The 16,273-nt window shown below is 38.2% G+C and overlaps 1 protein-coding gene across 2 annotated transcripts in view; it reads right to left on the minus strand.

The window, feature by feature from the left end:
* MAN1A2 (mannosidase alpha class 1A member 2) overlaps positions 1-16,273 on the minus strand; it is a 147,713-nt gene that overhangs the window by 37,189 nt on the left and 94,251 nt on the right. For both annotated transcript variants that reach the window (XM_052794200.1, XM_052794201.1), the window contains exons 6-8: positions 14,891-14,985; positions 12,141-12,264; positions 11,614-11,707 (exon numbers count right to left, since the gene is read on the minus strand). In XM_052794200.1, the coding sequence (XP_052650160.1) occupies positions 11,614-11,707; positions 12,141-12,264; positions 14,891-14,985 (313 nt within the window). The remainder of the gene's footprint in view (positions 1-11,613; positions 11,708-12,140; positions 12,265-14,890; positions 14,986-16,273) is intronic.

Consider the following 16,273-nt stretch of genomic DNA (forward strand, 5'->3'; position numbering starts at 1 on the left):
CTAAATAGGTGCAAGCTCCCTTTCTAATCCTTTAATCCAAAAAGCTGAGGCCCTGGAAATTGCAGCTGCTGCAATTCACAGTGGAAATTCAACCTAAGGATGCCATAAGCCATAGTGGAAGGCTTAAAAGTGCAAACACTTGTAAATTAACTGCAGCAGAGGCAGCCCTGATAAAAGGAGGTGGAGGTGCAATTTTTAGTCAGCTATGAATCATTTATCACTAAGGAACACGTTACCAGCATGAGAATTTTTCTGAAAACATGCAGGTTGTCACATAACAGAACTACATTCAAAGAATAGATAAGGTTGCAAAGCCAAGCATTTATAAGTTAGGAGATAGCTGAACAGACATTGCTTCCCATTCTACCGTCTGGTGCCACAACAGATTCAAGCAACAAGAAAAACCTAGCTCAGCTCCTCCCAGCCCGGGGATGCACAATCACGCCTGCTCACGCGCCCAGCTCTAGAGAACGTAGCAGCTGAACTCTAAATAATCCATATGGAGAAAGTAGACGTGAATATTTTTCAAAGGCTTGGAAAAATATGGATGTTTTTTTCCTCAAGCAGTCCTGAAACAAATAATTCCCACAGTATTTCATATCCAAAACATGATGGTTCTCAAGTTTCTTAACCGCACGCTTCGCAAAAACTAACTTTAATCCGGGTAGAATCACATTCCACCTCTAGCTTCCTTTAGAAATGGGTGAAGCATTTTTGTCAAAGCTGTTTAAAAAACCCAACAAAACAGCTTGAGGCAGACAGAATATTCCAGTTGGAAGAGTTGAAGTTTGGCAGCTACAAGAAACTGAAAACACAATCACTTAATGGAAAGCGTTGAGCAACCTTAATTGTAAGTGCTACCAGTTTCCTGTATAATAAAATTAAGCAAAATGACTTCCTAGAACTGTAGTGATTATCAAACTAAAGATTGAAATTCTCAAACTTGCACAATTCAAGTGCGTGCAAAGACAATAGAAATAATTTGAAACAGACCAGCAAGTACAACTAGCCCAACTAATACATACAGTTAGGTAACTCATATTGTTAGAACCAAAATGCATCTTCAAATTGAATGTAGTTTATGATTCTGCAAAGTCAAAGGAGTATCCTAATTTGGTATCTTACTACAGGCTCTCCTTTCACACTCAGGAATTCACAGCTGGAACAAATATTTTCCTTTTTGTATTCAAACTTCGCTGAAACTTCAAAACATTCCAGCTAGTATTTATAATTCTGGAAGGAGTTAGGTCATCTCTCAGAAGACATGTTCATGACTTAAAGACCAATAAACTAAATACATCGAGTCCATGTGCAAAAATTAAACACATTAAACCTTTATATTGGTGCTTTCACTGAAAAGTGGCCCTTTATCACCTGAAATTGTCTTTTCCAGATTATGACACTCACCAACAGAGCCAATGGAATGAAGCACACCTGCCTCTCCCAAGTTTGGAGTCAGTGTAAATCCCACCTGCGCTGGCAGCTTTAACTAAGCTGCTGGAATTTGCAGTGGATTGATGGGAAGCCAGGCACATGTTTACCTCTGATGACTTTTTTTTTACCTGACAAGGTGGCTGTGAAAAACAGCTAAGGGGTGGTAACATCATCTGCTACAAACAATACTGCTGTAGGTATGTGCACACAACCCAGAGTCCCTTTTGAATAAGGGTTTCTACATAAAGGGACTGACAAGCTCTTAAGGTCATTACAACCTTGAGTGTATTCACCTTAGTCTTCCTATAAGATCTCAACTCTCCTCTTACAGATTAATAACAAGAAAATGGGAGAGAGAAAACCTTTATTAGATTAAATCTAGCCCAACATCCATCTATGCAAAATTAGCTGGCAAAACCACTGTCGACAACTTTGCCCTCTCCCTTCCAGTTGGATCAAGACAATAGCAGTTTACATACTTACATATGTATGTGCTTGTATATATAATACATGAATGCTGACAGTCAAAAGAGATTCAAAGCAGCAATGAAAGACTCTCCCTGTTTTTGATGTACTCACAGATTACACCACACGCAATATAAATCCAGGCTACTCTGCGTGTTTCTTTCTCCTAGACTTGTGTCTATGTATCTCTTATTTTTCTTCTTATGACAGACCCCTGAAATTGCAGACACAGCTAGCCGAAGTTTTGGTCATTCTGTAGGTACTAGGAAACTGTGCTGGTTCTTAAGACTTACTCAGTCCATGCTCTGTGACTGAGACTGAGCTACCACACCCTACGTTTGGACTGCATTCATCACCATCCTTCTCTTATTTTTGACCATATAGGCCAAAAAGTGCTACAGCATGATCTGCAATCAAAGATCAGCTATGTCTTCACGTAGATCTCCAAGATGAGATGGGATTTTACCTTGCTGCTACAGGACAGTCCAGCTCCCCATGGAACTTTATGATTAAAAGAACCCATCGGGAAGACACATTCAACGTCCACTGAACCAAACCATAGCCCCTCTCCCCTCAATGTCGCCAAATTGTAAATGTTTCTCATGGGACCAGTGGAAGGTACACCTCCACACATAACTCAGAATACAAAGTCTCACATACTGAAGTCAGGATGTAAAGAAATGGACTGTGATGTGTCGCCCGATCTATTAGTGGTCTAGAGAACAACATCAATATAAACAGCTAGGTGCACAGCCTCCAACAAGTGATACAGAAGGAATAAAATAAAAACAAGTAACTGTATTAAGGCTGTAACAAGTTTGTAATTGGACTTTGATAGGCTTCCCTTTGACAAGAAATGAATAAATCAAGAATGGTTCAAAAAATACAGTTTAGGTATATAGAGATCCTAGTCCAAAAATCAATTAGTAAAGAAATAACGAGATTCCACAGGAGCTCAAACTTTAAAAACTCACAGAGCACATGTCAAAGGATACCTTTTTACTCCCCAGTCCTTTTAAGTTAGCTGTCTTCAAAGCCAGCAATTTGATCTCAAGAATATCAAGCCGTACCCTAAGACATGTCGGACTCTGTTAATACAGATTAATTTACTGAATTCACAGTAAAGAAAATAAATGTTATAGCTGTTGCGGGACAGATTTCAAATTCTAGATAGATTTCAAATTCAGCTGCACTCCCCACCAAGATCATGCTCTAAAAGTACAGTTTGGTGATACAGCAGAATAAAATATTAATCTCTTTCCACAGCAATGTACGCAAGCACTTTCAAAACCCAGTTATACCATATCCAAATTGTTTCTTTAGGAATTATTTATAGAAACTCCTTTTCAAACGCATAATTCATATACATATTTAACCTTCCAATAACACTAGAATATTTAACACACTAAACAAAGCTTTTATTTGTTCAGCTTTATCAGCATCTTGCTCAACAGACCAGCAAAACATCTTAACCTTGTAGACTTATAAAAGCATATTCCCTGTAACGCACAGCTCTGCTGTATTTCATTAAAACAAAGTTTTAACAGATTAATTTGCTCTTGGCTTCTAATGAATAAACAAATTTGAATGCAGCCTTTTCTTGGAACACAGTTAATTACATTTGTACATCATTGTAAAGCAAAAGGGCAAGGGGAATTCCCCAGCAGAGATTACACTGATTATTTTCTATTCAAAACACATGCATATTCCTAAATACAGAACAAGACAGAATATTTTGGAGAGAAAAATTAAGGACATCCGCCAAGATAGCAAAGAAAATTAAACAGCAGAGAACCACCCCCACCTCCTCATCTGCAACTGGTACATGCATGCCTACTGCTGGAAGTCTAGAAATCATGTTGTATTTTTATTTGTTCATAATGTACTCAACTGAAAGCAGATTTGAAATAAAAATAAATGCTTGCATCAGTCTCCAAACTAACCATTACATAGAACACATATCTCCAGTTCTATAACTGACATTCCAACCACAAATCAAAGAAGAAATTTACTTGCTAAATCAAATAAATGTGCAAAGATGAAGTCAGGTTGGGAGCTACTTCTACAAGTGCTTCTACAACAGATAAAATGAATTATTTTAATCCTGCACCATTTCTATTTAAGAGAAAGAAAAATATTTTCCTTATGCCGAAGGGGGAAAATACTCACCCAAGAATTAAAGCATTAGAAACTATTATCCACAAGTCCAAATGGAAGGTAATTATCTGAAGAGTTTTGTAAAATACTTTTTGGAAAATACAGGCTTACTTGACACAATTCCCTTCACTTCCTTTTAGTTTATGGATGTTTTGCCAGAACTTGACATGACATTTCACAATTCGATTTTTCACGACTCTTGGCGTTGCTGGTTTCTTAGCGCTGTATAGAGCATGTAGGGGTATTAACAGATATAATTTAAGAGACTACTTCTGCTGAATAAGGCATCTAGTAAATAAACAATGTAAGGGCTGGGGGGAGAAAATGCAAAGTACCTTCATAGTTAAAGGAGAACACTAGCAGCTTCAGCTGGCAAAGACAGGAATTTTCCAGTACTAGCATCCTTCTCACTATCCATAACTAGACTATCGAGCTGTTAATTTATGCTACAATTATATTTTTATCTGAAATATTTATCTGCAATATTTCTTTAATCTTTTGAAAGACCACTTCATTCTTCAGTATTATTCACTTCACACCTTGCAATCTGCAAGGGTTTTAATCTCCCAGAGGTAGATGTAAAGACTGAAAGGGTTTCTTGCTTAATTTTAACAATGAAAGTCCCAATAACAGAAATCCGAATAGTGATTTATTTATCAATCTCTGCAGCACCTTTGAAAGTTTGCATTCAAGAGAGCCACTCTCCCTACCAGCAGTCTCCCTTATCTCCTTATTAAATCCTTTATTTTCTGCATGTAATCCCATTCACTATCCTATGTGTGAGTGCTGCAAGGCGTAAACATCAGCAGCTGGAGAAGAGCCCATGGGTCGCAGAGCCTGCAGGTCTAGGTACCAGCACCCAGAGAGTCTGGTATGCAAGAGAGGTCTGGGTGCCAGTAACTGGAGCAACTGGGATGCATGTTGCAAGGTCAGACTGCCAGCAACTGGAGAAAGGTGCTGCAGGTCACTGGGGCCGGTAGGTCCGGGTGGCAGCGGCTGGACAAAAGACAGTGGGTCACAGGGCCCTGGGTTTACGTGCCAACAACTGGAAACGCCTCTGTGTGTGTGTTTTTCCCAGTGAATTTAATCCCGGGTGCATGTGCGTATGTGGAATTCATTAGCAAACTTCAAGGTGGACAAGCTGGTGAGCTGCTGTACAGGCAGGCATAAAAACTGAGGAATATTCACCCAGTATTTGCAATGATTTAATGAAAGTAATTTAAAGTTTTTTTATTGATTTTCCTACATGTGAAAATTGCAGCATTTTAACGGAAGTGTAAATCTAATCCAATTTAATTAAATTCTCAGAAGCCTTCTCTAAATAGTATTTTAAAATTAAAAGTGCTTGGTTTGGTTTAATTTAGGCATTTATTGTTGAAAATGAAAGACCACCTGACGAAACTGAAATACGCACATCCACAAAGGCATTTGCTTTGGTTTATTTAAAGGCTAGTCTACAGCACAAACAACTGGGAAACAGAGGAGATAAGTTTCTCCCATTCAGCCACCTTGGCTGTGCCTCTACTTACTGTGCAGTAAGAGATGCAGGGAACCGCAAGGACGTGAGAGCATCACCAAAAGGTGCTAAGGCAGTGTGTGTAACGAAGCAGGCTAAATACCTGTGGGAATTCTCTTATTTGTCTTTTGAGGATAGTCATCGCTTTGTACGTGAAAGACAGCATTTAAATTTAGTGCATTAAATACGTATATACGGACCGATGTCACATTGCTGGCGAGTCCTTGTCAACGTGCTGACAGAGTACCCCGCACTGGGCTTTTAACTTAGTCCACTTGCAAATCTGACTAAAGGGGCTTGTTTTTGGTAAGGAGACACAAACAAAGCACTGTAGAATAGACTGCAGTCTGAATCACATCAGCATTCAGTAATGGTAATTTCAGTATCTGCTGTTACACTCCTAATAGTAATACTCAGCTCATGCACCGTAAATTCACACACTAGCTTACTTTACAGTAAGTTGTTACCGTGCTCACATATCACTAAGGTGCAATAAACACAGAAGGCTAACATAGAACAGATATCTCTGCTTATTTTCTTGCATATGGAAGCCATATATAGTCTAAAACCCAATTTTAGTTAAACTGACGCAACTTCCTTACATAACCAACGCAGGTATCTCTATAGGTAGGCCAGCTGCAGGAAGTGAGATGTGAAGCCAGAGCAATTTGAGTTCCCCTTCAGTAACATTATTACTTGCAAGAGATGTTGGAACCAGATGAAATGCAATAATTTGTTTTCGGTATTGAAAAGTAGAAAAGAAGAATGCGCAATTTACAGAAACGTGCAAACACGAGCGCCATGTCCTGAGCTGGCAGTAACACACAGATTGGCATTTTCTTTGTTATTGCTGTTCTAGTTAGTATTCTCACCTAACCTGTTTGCAAATGCAAATTAGAATTAAATTTTCTCAACATTTTTTCATTTTTTAAAAGTAATTTTTCTTCAGTACGAATTAATTTCCATAATTCTGAAATCTCTCACTTTTAATCAAGATTCTAGTTGTTATATCTGCTTAGCAGGCTTCTTTAGAAAGCACTGTCACTGTTTTTGAAAAGAATCTAAATTCAAAGTTCTGATGCTTACATCAAACAAACCACTCACCAAGTGAAACGAAAAGCTAACAAAGTTAACTGGAGGTTAATGCGAGAGGTTAGAATATGCTTCTTGCCAGCTATTTTCCTTTCAGGCTTACAGAAACTGAAACCCCAAGGCCAAAGTATTGTAAATCACTTGCTCCTACTGGACCATCACCTTAGTCCGTAAGTAAAAACTGAATCTGTCAACATTCCTGTGGGCATTATAGCTCTGCCTTCTAGCAAAAGCCCCAGTGAGCTGACAAATCCTGAGCTGAACCCATTAAAAAGCTGTCGTGCCACTCATGCTGTAATAATACCTGTGCATTACAATCTCAAACACAAATATTTAGCCCACACATGACATCATTTTCCTCCTCCTGGGTATAACAAAGTCATGTACAGCTGTATTACAAAGCATTTCCACTGGAAAGCATGGAGATTTAGCAGTGACCAGTAGGCCATTCACGCGGCAGTTTTTAGGACTGGATTTTATGGCATTCAAATGGAAAGAAGTGATGGGATGGAACGGTAGTCCCTGTGCAGCCCTGCCTTCTGCGGCTCCCGACCCTGGCTGCTGCTGCTTCACGAGGCAGGTGGAAAAAGAAAGAAGGTAATCTGTCACCAAAATCCTTCTTCGAGTGCTACGTAAAATGCATTAAATGCACATGGAAATTTACATTCCTAAAAATGTAAACATTACAAAGACAGGGCTATAGATTAGATTTATCTCACACTATATGACTCTACTCATCTCTCCAACTTGTTAAGAACCTGGAAGCCATGGTCATGTCCTTCCTGATGAAATCATAATTACTAATTGACTGTTAAGTTACTTTACTGATTACACCTCTTTAGGTATTTGTAACAGAAACACTGACTGGTTTGAATGAAAACGCTTGTCTGTGTAAGCACCAGCAGAAGCAGCAGAACAATGAGCGAAAAGGACGGTCTGTATGTCACAGGGCACTGTCCCCAGAACATCATTCCCCAGCAGTGAAACTGCAGAACACACTGTTTATATTGAGATCAAAAGGCCTGCACTCTGATAAATCAAACCACAGCAGAAATGACTCATCAGACCCGCATCCCAACATCAGAAGGACGGCGACACGGTTGCAGCAGATTACATACACCATTCCCCTTCCTCTAACCTAAGAAGAGAACAGACCACATACATACATTAAGCACACATTTAAATGAGGAAAAACAGACAACGCACAGCAACGTGGCCTAAGATCTATGGAGGCTACAGACAGAAATATTCTGAGGCATAGGAAAACCCCATGACAATTGCTGATCCCTAGAAGGCCTGAAAGATCTGTCCAAAAACTAGCTCATCATCATCATTCAAGAACCCTAGGTATGCGAAGAGGGCTGGATAGCAGTGTCCCTTTTTCTTTGAGTCCAGACAACTTGGACATGTCTTGGTACCTGTGAGTATGAGTGAGTTAAACTTAGGAGAAAATGAGAGTAGGTAAAAATCAGCTGGCTTAATGACTCTGCAAACAAATATCACCTTCCCCTTCCATAACACCAGGCACTGAATTTTATTACTCTCATTTCCTAACACCAGCAGCTGAGATAAGCTTCATATTTGTGAATTATATCCAGTTCATAAAAAGTTCTGACGGACAACATGACATTTAGATTCTGCAAAATCTGAGATTCAAAAAAAGAAAGGCAGTATGTTGTGAGACCTTACATGTGCTAAGAAGTTACTTATATGGCAGCATAAATCACTGCACACATCTCTGGAGCAAAGAGAAAAAAGGAAGGAAAGATTTCTGAATGGGGTACTTCAATGGCACATTAGTTGCTCACACTAACATTTAATACTTGGGATTGCAAGTCAAATAAAGTAGATGCAATCCTTGTGGGTTGGTTTGGTTAAAATCACAAAATGAGGATGTGCCTAGGCTCCTTGTGCAAATACCTCTGAGAAGGTGTCAAAATACTGTATCAAGAATTTTCTGCAAAATTCTTGTTGCAAGTAGAGATACATCCAGCTTACAGTCCCACGGGGCCACACCAAAGCCACAGAAAAATGTTTGAGGCTTCTCTTTTCTTCCACAAATCTGTCTTGCAACAAGAATTGTCTTTAAGTATTCAAGTTTACCTATCAGCCCACTAGAACAAAATTAAACAGAAAACCAACACAGAAGTGTATCCCTTTTCTTCTATTCAAATCATATATATTTTTTCTTTTAAAAAAGTAAATTAAAAGGTAAAGACAAAACATAACTACTGAAAAATCTTAACCTAAATGAATTCTTCCATTATATATTTTGTTTAATACTCTCTGGATAATCAACTGATAGTAATAACATTAACTAGTCTGACTGCTATGCATACATCACTGATATTTTTATTACTTTGAATAAAGGCACCCACCACTAGAATATAGCCACCGCTGGACTGACGGCTATAGAAACAGAAATTTAACCCACCACTAGAATGATGCTATATTGCAGCTAAATCCCATATTTCTTCAACAGTGTATTTATGTATGTATTTATGTAGATTTAATTTACCTCTTTCACACCCCTCATGACTTGGGTGTAACACTGTACAGATCAACAGAAAACCTAACTAAAATTGAGCCAAAAAAGTCTGAGGAGGAAAAAAAAAAAATATTAAAAGGAAGAAAAAAAAAGAAAAGAAAACCCAGAAAGGTCAGAGTCAAGAGTTACATGTATCTAGGCAAATAAAGAGTTCTGAAATAATTCTCAGAAACTATCTGAAGAAAGTACTTTGTACAAGATAAGACGCATCAAACTAAAGGTCACAGCAAAGACGAAAAGGGCAGCTTTCCCAGAAGCTGAAAAAAGAAAAGTTATGCTTTGGTACTCTTTCCATTGTCTCAGTCTTTCCAGTACTGAGGTATATAACAAGCCAAACACAATGCTCTTTGAAATTACCTTCTGAGGAAGACATACAAGCCTTGCCCGCCCTTAATACCCACTATGTGACTCAAGTCAGTGGCAGTATCGTGGACTCTGACACGAGTCCTCTAGTGAACTGAGAGGTAGTGCGTGAAGGCATCACCCTTACTTAACTGACTTCTGCAGTGCAGGACACAATCTCTGCAGGAGAATCAGAAGAAAAATTCCTGTCTAAGCCTCAGCTGTTCCAGCTCATATGTCCAGTGTTTCAGTGCATATGCACCTTTACTGCAACTTCTTATATTTCTGCAAATAGATGCACTGAAGAGTGATCTTTCAGGGATACAACAAAGACGGTTTCTCAATGTTCCATCCCGGTTTGTGGAAGGAAAAACAGAATTAAGAATTCTTGCTATCTTATCCCCACAAAACTTTTCACGATAGGTTTACAAATGCTTGTTGCATTGGGGAAATCTTAAAAACACTACCAGACCACCTGTATCTGCATTTGGAAGCTTATTTGCTCAAACCGCACCCCCCAAAACAAAGCACCAAATTCCAGGAAATGAGTTTGTGACTAATGAGCAGCACAGAAAAATTAAAGGCTCTAGAAAGTTGTTATTTCTTTTTATCCTAAGAACTTAAGTCTCTGCCTGTAATCATAAACTTTAGTCCCATCTTTCAAAATTCATTTAAGTATTATGTTTGAGCTCCATCAGACTTCTGTAAAGTAAAAGGTTTCACTGTATGTTTATTCTCAGTGACCAGGATTATTTTCTTCCCAAGAGCTGCTAATTCTAAGCATTATTATTACAGCTGACAAAAAGCCCCTAAAGAATCCTGGTGATATGCCACATTAGACTTCTTTTGATAGAAGTAGCAGGAGCAATTGGTTGGGAATAGAAAAAAGCAATAGAAAAAATTATTTCAGAACAACAATGTAAATAATAGGTACATAGTTGTATTTCCTCACTTTCTTTTTTCTGAATGCATCGTTAAACCTAAATTTGCCTGAAGAATTTATCTCATCAATCCATGTGTCCGTCTCAGAAGGTATCACTATTCACTCAAAGATATTAGACACTTTGGAGAGAATTTTGGCCTTAACGATGGGATTAGACAACTCTTTTCACAGTCACTGCAGTGACAGCTGCGTTCATTTCCCTCATATACCAACTCAAAGTCAGAAGCAAATTCTCAGTTTGCAAGCCAGAACATGTTCTGCTGGATATTTACAGCCAACCACTGAAATCCCCAAAACCTGTCAATGATGTCAAACAGGACAGAAATAGATCATCTTGCTTGTTTTTCCTAGATAAACCTGCCTTCATAAAAGAAACAGAAACAGAAACCTTGAAGAAAGAGGTTCTCTTATCACACCCGCTATGAAAGCAGTAAACTACTCAACTTTTCTTGGAAGAACCGCTTCAAGAAAAGGAATCATATTTGTGCCTCTGCCTTCATGTTTTATCTCTCCACTTACATTGTCAGCAATAAAAACAATTTTTTAAATTTTCATTCCAACCAAAGCCTTTTTTTTTTTTTTTTTTTTAAATGAGACACACATTGATACCAGGAGGATCTATAGGGAGGTTCATCATGCCGTTTCACATGCCACTAAGTAGAATAATGATGTTTGTAAATGTCAGTCCCTAACACTAGGTGAAGGACCTCAAATTTAACCAATATAAACATGCATTACTTCTACGTTACCTTACAGTAATCTACTTACCAGATGGTTTGCAGAACAAAACCAGGAACAAAATCAAAATGAGGAAACTATTTTTAGCCTCATTCTTTATTACTGAAGATTTTTTTGACTGATAAAAGTAAAGATAGGCATCAGATTTGGTAGGAAGCTGCTTTCAGAAAGTACCACGCAAACCGAGCTGCGTGACTTCAGAGAGAGTGACAGGCAAAAATTGGTTTCACGAGATCTCAAGTCTAAGTAATCCTTCTATGTTGCATGTTTTCAAGCATTGCTGTTCGTACCCTACAAAATAATTTTTCTGATCTCCAACTCAGCAACAAAGTAAGAAGTAGAGCTTTAATTAGGAATGAATAAAATAAGAATACTCACGCTGACCCCACCGGCCTGTTCTTGGATTCAAATAATTTGGATAAAGTCCATTAGGACGATCCATTTTTTGAAGTAACTTCCGAATGTGCATGACCTAAATTAAAATCAAGAATCAGGATCACCACTAACAACATTCATCTGCTCTCTGCACACAGTTAAATCTAATCTTTTTTCTTTTTCCTTTTTTTTAGTGGTAAATTTTCTTAATCTGAACACAGAAGCTTTCTTGAAGGCTTCCTGCAGATTAGTACATTTTTGGTTTTGTTTTTAAACAACTGCTCACATACACATGTTTAAAAATTCTGATTTTTAAATGTATGCTGAAACAAATAAGAAAACTTGTGTTATCATAAATTTCTGCTTGAAAAAGTCACCTACTTGGTAACAGAAATACAAGTATGAAAAATTTACCTGCTACCAAGAATGCAAATAGAATTCAATATAGAAAGTACTTCCCCTTTAATACAATTTATGATGAAACAGTATAAAAGACACTTGTATGATAACAACCTGAATTTGACACCTACCTTGTTGTAGTATACAGGGTCCCCTGTCAAATAGCTGAGGTGGACAAATTCCATATGCAGAGTACCAAATTCAGCGAGGATGCTGCTGCCAGCAGAAGCCCAGCCCCAGTTTCGACCCACACCGCTGAATTCCCACAAATATACATAAAAAAGGGAGAAAACAACAAAAAATTCAGAATTACTGTGCACAGCACTAGTAACAACCACCACAGCAAATTAAACAAGTAACAGTAAAATATTAACCCATACTTAAGATTACAGGACTTGATTGATCAGTTGGTTCATTGGTTGGGTCTTTTTCAAAAGAAGATACCATAACCTCATCAACAAAAAGTCCTGTGGTTAAAAGATACAATATCTTGATGTCCCAGAAATACAATGACTTAACACTGGGCCCAATCTCGATTGTTGTTTATTCATTGGATGTTCCTAAGAACAAGGATCAAAAGCAATTATCAGATGAGACGAGTATCCTTCTGAAGGCAGCAGCGTTCGATTCCTTGTTCTGCCAAACATCTGCTGAGTTCCCGTTACTTATGTGGGATATGCTTCGAGTCAGGATTAGACACTCCGGTAGGATGGGAGCTTGCCCTGGCTGTATCTCCATAGGAAAACAGTATGTTTACTGTAGGTAGAATATCATGAGTTCCTCAGGCTCACATAAAGAATCAACAGAAAGTATCATATATCTCGTATCTTTTGCACTCTAAGAGATACCATCTTGCTAAGTCATAACTCCTAAATTACATCTGGTTTAATCTAATTTGGGAGTTTTCACCACCTTTCAGGATCAGGTCTTGTAATGTCTGAAGTTAACTACGTTTTCCTAGAGATTAGTTCTACTTCCTCTCATAAAAGATTTCAGTTATCAGTATGACTACAATCAATTAGGAATGCCTTCTTACTTATTTTTTAAATTACAAATTAGAGAGAGGAAATGTAAAGGAAAAATGTTGGTTATGGAGCAGTATTTGCAGCTCTGACCTGAGACAGAACAACACCTTTTAAAATACAGTAACTGCTGTTTACAAAATGATAGCTTGTCTCATGGTTTTTTTGGTACAGCTCTCATAAAAAGAGAAAATCAAGTGTTTCATTATGAATACAAAAGCTAATAAAAGACAAGTCAATAATTTTCCAAATATTTCTTTCAGGTCTTGTCTTTTACTGCATGCCAGCCTCATGATAAGTGTTCTCATATACGGCTGCGACTGTCACTGCCCTCTGGCACACCAGCCACTATTTTCCGCTGTGATGCTGGCTGGTTCTGTACATTACCGAGAGACTGACACAGTAAATGCATAAACCATACCAACACGCAGGAAATTTCTGGCACTCCAATCCTTTCCCCTCTGCCTACTGCAAATCCTCCTCCCTGGTCCTGCTTTTCTGACTGTGCTCTGATACCCGACCTGTGCGATCAGCCTCTGTTTTACTATTAAGTATCCATGCATCTCCTGCTTGCAGGTTCTTAAACCTTGCCATCTATGTTGCTCGAGCCAGTGAACCAGACGCCTGTGCTGCTGCCCGAGGAGTATGGCCACCCAGGCCCTTCAAACATACTGGAATCACAGTCCAGGATTGGGCTAAACATAGGAAAAATAAAAAACTAGCTTGCACACAGAGGAAGTTCAAGCCGTATGAAACTGCAGGAAGAATGCAAGACTGAGTAAACCATAATGCCGTGCAGAAAGTGCGTAGGGAAATTTAACCTAATTGTACAGAAGTTCAAAAAATGGGGAAAGTGCAGCACAGGCAAAGCAGAGAAAACCAGGCAAGGGTGGTGAGGCCCTGCGCCAACAGGAGGGCAAACCACAGCTCCATCGTCTTCACCCAAGGAGTGACAGCAAAGTGAGGATTGTTTCCTCATTGCAAAAAGGCACGTAAGGCTAATGCTCTCAAAGTAGTCCTAAACCTCTTCACCATCTAACAAAGCACAACAAATACCTCTCCTAAAAGGAAAACAATTTAAAAGAACTCAAAAACTCTTTGCTATTTACTATCCCAAATTGCTTAAGTGCACGCACAATCTAGACGTGCACCCCAATTCAGCTACTGTTTAAGAATATAATAAAAATTTTAAAAATGCCTTGCATCAGAAATGCGCGCTCAAAATCTGAGGGAAATCCCAGCATTGAACAAGCACTACAAGGTAAATTAGACAAGGCAATTCTCTTCCACAAGGCAATGCAGACCATCTAAGTTCAGTGTCTGACCTGAACAGCCATCTAAAGGAGCCTCTCCATCTCCATGGACCATAGTGGACTTCAGCACACTAGCCCTCAGACCTAAACTGAACCGTATAATGAATTAACATCTTCAGAGTCCCATCATCTTCTCAAACGTTGTGAGTCTTCTAAAGGTAACATACAGCTCACACAGTACACAAAACCTTGTAAGTTCAACCATGGCCTGCAAACAATTTTGGTTTCTTACTAGGTTCTTTAATGACTAAAGAACCAATGATTAAGCTCTAGGGCAATACATGGTATAATACACTGGGTATGTTCCAATAGCATGTTGAATTCTTATTGCAGAATCAGGAGAAAAAAAATCACGGTCACGATTTATTTCAGTTAATGAGGTAGAATGCTCTGAACTCTATTAAAATTCTTCTGAAGTGCCAGGAATGCCCATTTGTCTGCATCTTCTACAGTTCCACTACAAAGAAAAACTGACATATGCCATTACTAATTTTAAGTTGGAGGGAGGGGGAGGAACACACTGCCCCACAAAAGAAAATTCATTACCTTTTCAGATTCACCATTGCCCATGGTATACCCGTAGGTGTGTTGAAGGCTGGAAGAAGTTTTCCTGCCAGTTGCACTGCTTTGATCTTGAAAACCTAAGATAGTAGGATCAATTGCAAATAGTTACAAAGTCTGATTTCTCCCCAAGAACTATAGAATGACATTTCCTTGCCCCACCCACCTCTTCATATTAGAAAAGCTTTACATTGTAAAAAATATATTAACTTATCGTTTATTTTTCACTTGTTCATTTTATAAATTTCATTAAGATTTGAACATGAAAAGAAACCTTGTCATTTTCATTTCTTTCCTTACGTGCTCTCCAGCAATAGTGCTTAGGTTCCTATTAAAGAAGAATATCAATTCTCCTCCCACCTCCCTCCACCAATATAAGGAACTTCAAGTGCTTTCTAAAGCAGTCTTTAAGTTACACTTTATATTTTGCAGCTAAAAATCAAACGACAACTCCCCCACCCCCTACTCAAGTATTTGAACTTTTATGAACTTCCAATCTCTTTTTAAGGATATATATATAGTGCAGACAGCGTTCCTATTCTTTTATGAACACTGTCTACGCAAAACCATATATATGCAGTTTCCTGTAGCTTTTCCTTCATTGATAATGCATAGGAAAAATAATTATAGACTTAATCTTCCCTCTCAAGTCTGATTACTCATAGAAATTACTGACGGGACAAAGTGTCTTTCATTTCTAGTGTCATTTCTACTTTTGGAACATAACTCTGTAATAGCCTTATTCAGAGTCTAACGTTTATTAGGTAAATGAGTGACTGGGATAAAGTTCCTTCTAAGCCTATAGGAAGCATCTTTTCCAAGAAGGCATATTTGGTAGATCCCCATGATGTAAAACTGTTTTTACCAGCTAGTTGCTAGAACACATTTTAATTAACTTGATGTTATCACTACATTTCTGCAAAAGTATCTTCTTAATTTAGAGATAACATTATTCAGCCGTTTATTACATGTTTGTGCAGTGCTTCAAAAAGAGCTACCATGCCCCAAAATAACTTATGCAACATGAACATACTATAGAAACATTTTCATCAACTACCTGACCAATACTTTGTAATTGAGAAGAATAAGAGCTTTAAGAAGGACTACAAGACAGCTCTGTTGGATTTATAAAAAGGTTTTCTCCCTTTTGTAAAGTCTACAGGAGGAAAACAGAAGAGGCGCTCACTGGAAAAGCAAGCTCAAAAGTAGCTGAAAAATAAGCAATCAAGAACATCCTCATTTTTCACATGAAGGTGGGAAAAGATCAATATCTTAATATTTGAGGAGATGACTAGTGAGACATGAAATAAACCAGAAAAGAATATTAAAGATGACATCTAATTGTATTTGATGCAGTGGAGTATGGAG

This window comes from Harpia harpyja, chromosome 8, assembly GCF_026419915.1.
Source record: "Harpia harpyja isolate bHarHar1 chromosome 8, bHarHar1 primary haplotype, whole genome shotgun sequence".
In the NCBI taxonomy this organism is placed as follows: domain Eukaryota; kingdom Metazoa; phylum Chordata; class Aves; order Accipitriformes; family Accipitridae; genus Harpia; species Harpia harpyja.